The sequence below is a fragment of the Microtus ochrogaster genome, linkage group LG1 (genome assembly GCF_000317375.1).
Source record: "Microtus ochrogaster isolate Prairie Vole_2 linkage group LG1, MicOch1.0, whole genome shotgun sequence".
Taxonomy (NCBI): domain Eukaryota; kingdom Metazoa; phylum Chordata; class Mammalia; order Rodentia; family Cricetidae; genus Microtus; species Microtus ochrogaster.
In genome coordinates this window covers 2,067,803-2,070,245 of record NC_022027.1, presented here as the reverse complement: position 1 = coordinate 2,070,245, position 2,443 = coordinate 2,067,803, and the positions used below count along the sequence as shown (strand labels likewise).

Here is a 2,443-nt window from a genome sequence, read left to right as displayed (position 1 = left end):
AGGGAGCTCACCAAGGCCAGCTGGCCTGGGTCTGAAAAAGCCTGGGATAAAACCGGACTTGCTGAACATAGCGGACAATGAGGACTACTGAGAACTCAAGAACAATGGCAATAGATAATTTGATCTTTCATGCCTCTGTGTCTCCAGTTAGTCTGAATGTAGCCCCCCCCTTTTTTTTATCTCCTTGCTTTCCCTTTTCTTTACTGGAAAGTTTCCTTTTTTGTCTCTGGAACTCTTATATTTTTTAAACATGCAGTTAACCTGTTAGCCTTTCTGATTTCCAAGTTTGTTTCATCTGATAAAGAAGGAAGAGAGTCACCTCCAGTATCCTGACTTTTCTCACTTCCGCTGTCCTCTGAAACAGCTTTCCTAGCAACCTGTGAAGGAACATTCTCCTCTGCTAACCGAGTATCTTCCCTTTTTTCTGTTCTACTTCAGATACAACTTTAAGTGACTCCTCACTCTGCAATGGCTCTAGAGCATTTGATATTAAGTTACATAAATAAAGGCCAATTTTTTTTTATGGTGTTGGCTCTCCTTTCTTATGAGCCCTCCTCAAATCTCTCTAGCTCGCTTCCATCTTTAGTTTTAATTGAACTTGAGGAGTTGCCTGAAATCAATGGCAGTGCCGTTTAATTAATAGAAAAAGCTCTGTAAGTTGTTTTCCTTTCACTTTCACTCCATCTTCTTATAACAGATAACAGACATTTTAATAACTGCAAGTATCGTTGCTCCAGTGATGGGAAGTTTCCCATGACCCTGCCAATCCTGGAGTCTCTTTACCCTGAGGGCACTTCTTCCAGTTCTTAAGATAGCCAGCTTCTCTGTCCTTCACAGGTCCATTGTCCTTCTTCAAGCCTCCTGTTGGGCACCAAATGTTGCAGCACAGTGTTGGGTGAACTGTGGTCTGTGGAAAAAAGACTCAGAGACACCTTAGGAATGAATTTAGCCTTTCTTGGCTGCAGGGGGAGTTCACCTAATATTCTCAGAAATGAAGCACTTTTCCTTTGCCAAGGGCATTTTTTATTTTTCTCTACATTTACACTCTAGCCAGTTGATTTCCATATGCTCAAAACAACAGGAATGAAGCCTCCAAAAATACAATGCCAAGTGCAAATTCTCCATTCATCAGGTGCCACAGTTTTCCAGGTTTCCTGAACTGAGCTATGCTTAGACTTTCTATCCTTGAGAAACTCTCACAAGAGTCACATAAGGTGACAAGACAAACAAAGGTTATCTACTAAATCAAAGATGGATTAAGGTTAGGTGCCAACACTCTGGAGCCAGGCCAGGTGTAGCCCACCGGGAATGCTGCCACATGACAGTATTTTAATAGCTCCATGGGATCCATTTTGTAGAACTGTCCATTCCTTTAATTTTGTACCTTTGTATCATATAGGCATATACATTGATAAGGGGATCAATGTCTGTGCAAGACATATTCTAAGCAAATCTAGTGTTGCTCATACAGAGGCTTTCCATGGTTTAGTGAGGGAAGGTCACTTTATGAATATCAAGAAGGGTGTTGTGGTGGAGAAACGTTAATCCCTATACCACATCTTTATGTGGAGCAAAAGTTAAACTGTGTGAATGCAATGTGAAAATCTGTTTTTTTGTTATTCTTCCCTTAATAGATATCTCATGTGTCCCTCTGGATACAAACTATTTGAACATAAGAGATATGGAAAGAAGCAATGTACCTCTTTTTCTCCCACAGCGCTTAGAAGATATGTAGTAGTCCCCACTATGAGCAGATTTGGTGAATGTGATATAAATTTACAACTAATTGGTTTTCCAACTACACTGGGAATTCAACAAACTCATACTGTAAAAAGTTTTATGAGTACAAGGAGTGTAAGAATTCTTCTGTCTGCTCTGGTTCGCTTTGCACTTGTCGTGTGACTCACAGTATAGAAAAATGTTACGCATGCAACCAGTGTGGTAAAATTCTGAGTTCTTCCAGTTCTGTTGAAAAATGTGATAAACTCATATGAGAAATGTAAGTGAGAAATATGAACTATCTACTAAAGTCTTTAACCTTCACAGGTATCTTCAAATACACAAAGGAATCCATAATGAAGAAGATCTCTGTGAATATAATCAGCGTGATAAAGACTTTAGATCTGATTCCTCTTTACAGTTACACCAGAGAACTCATGTGGAAGTAGAGCCCAATAAATACAATCAATGTGGAAAAGACTTTGCACATCACAGTTGCTTTCAAGTACATCGAACTCATACTAATGAGCAATCATGTAAATGTAATCAGCGTGGTAAAGTCATGGCAACAACAAACAGGACTGTCCACGTTACACACCATAATCTTAAAATACATGAAAGAATCCATCCTGGAGAGAAACCCTATGTATGTGTTCAATGTGGTAAAGCCTTTGTAAGTCGCCATAATCTTAAAATACATGGAAGAATTCATACTGGAGAGAAA

General features: G+C 39.3%; 1 protein-coding gene across 1 annotated transcript in view; it reads left to right on the top strand.

Annotated features, from left to right (window-relative positions):
- The window catches only part of LOC101995378 (zinc finger protein 14-like), a 22,056-nt gene that overhangs the window by 16,333 nt on the left and 3,280 nt on the right, over positions 1–2,443 (top strand). The window contains 3 exon segments of the mRNA XM_026785377.1: positions 1,635–1,825; positions 1,828–1,970; positions 1,973–2,443. Of these exon segments, the coding sequence (XP_026641178.1) occupies positions 1,635–1,825; positions 1,828–1,970; positions 1,973–2,443 (805 nt within the window).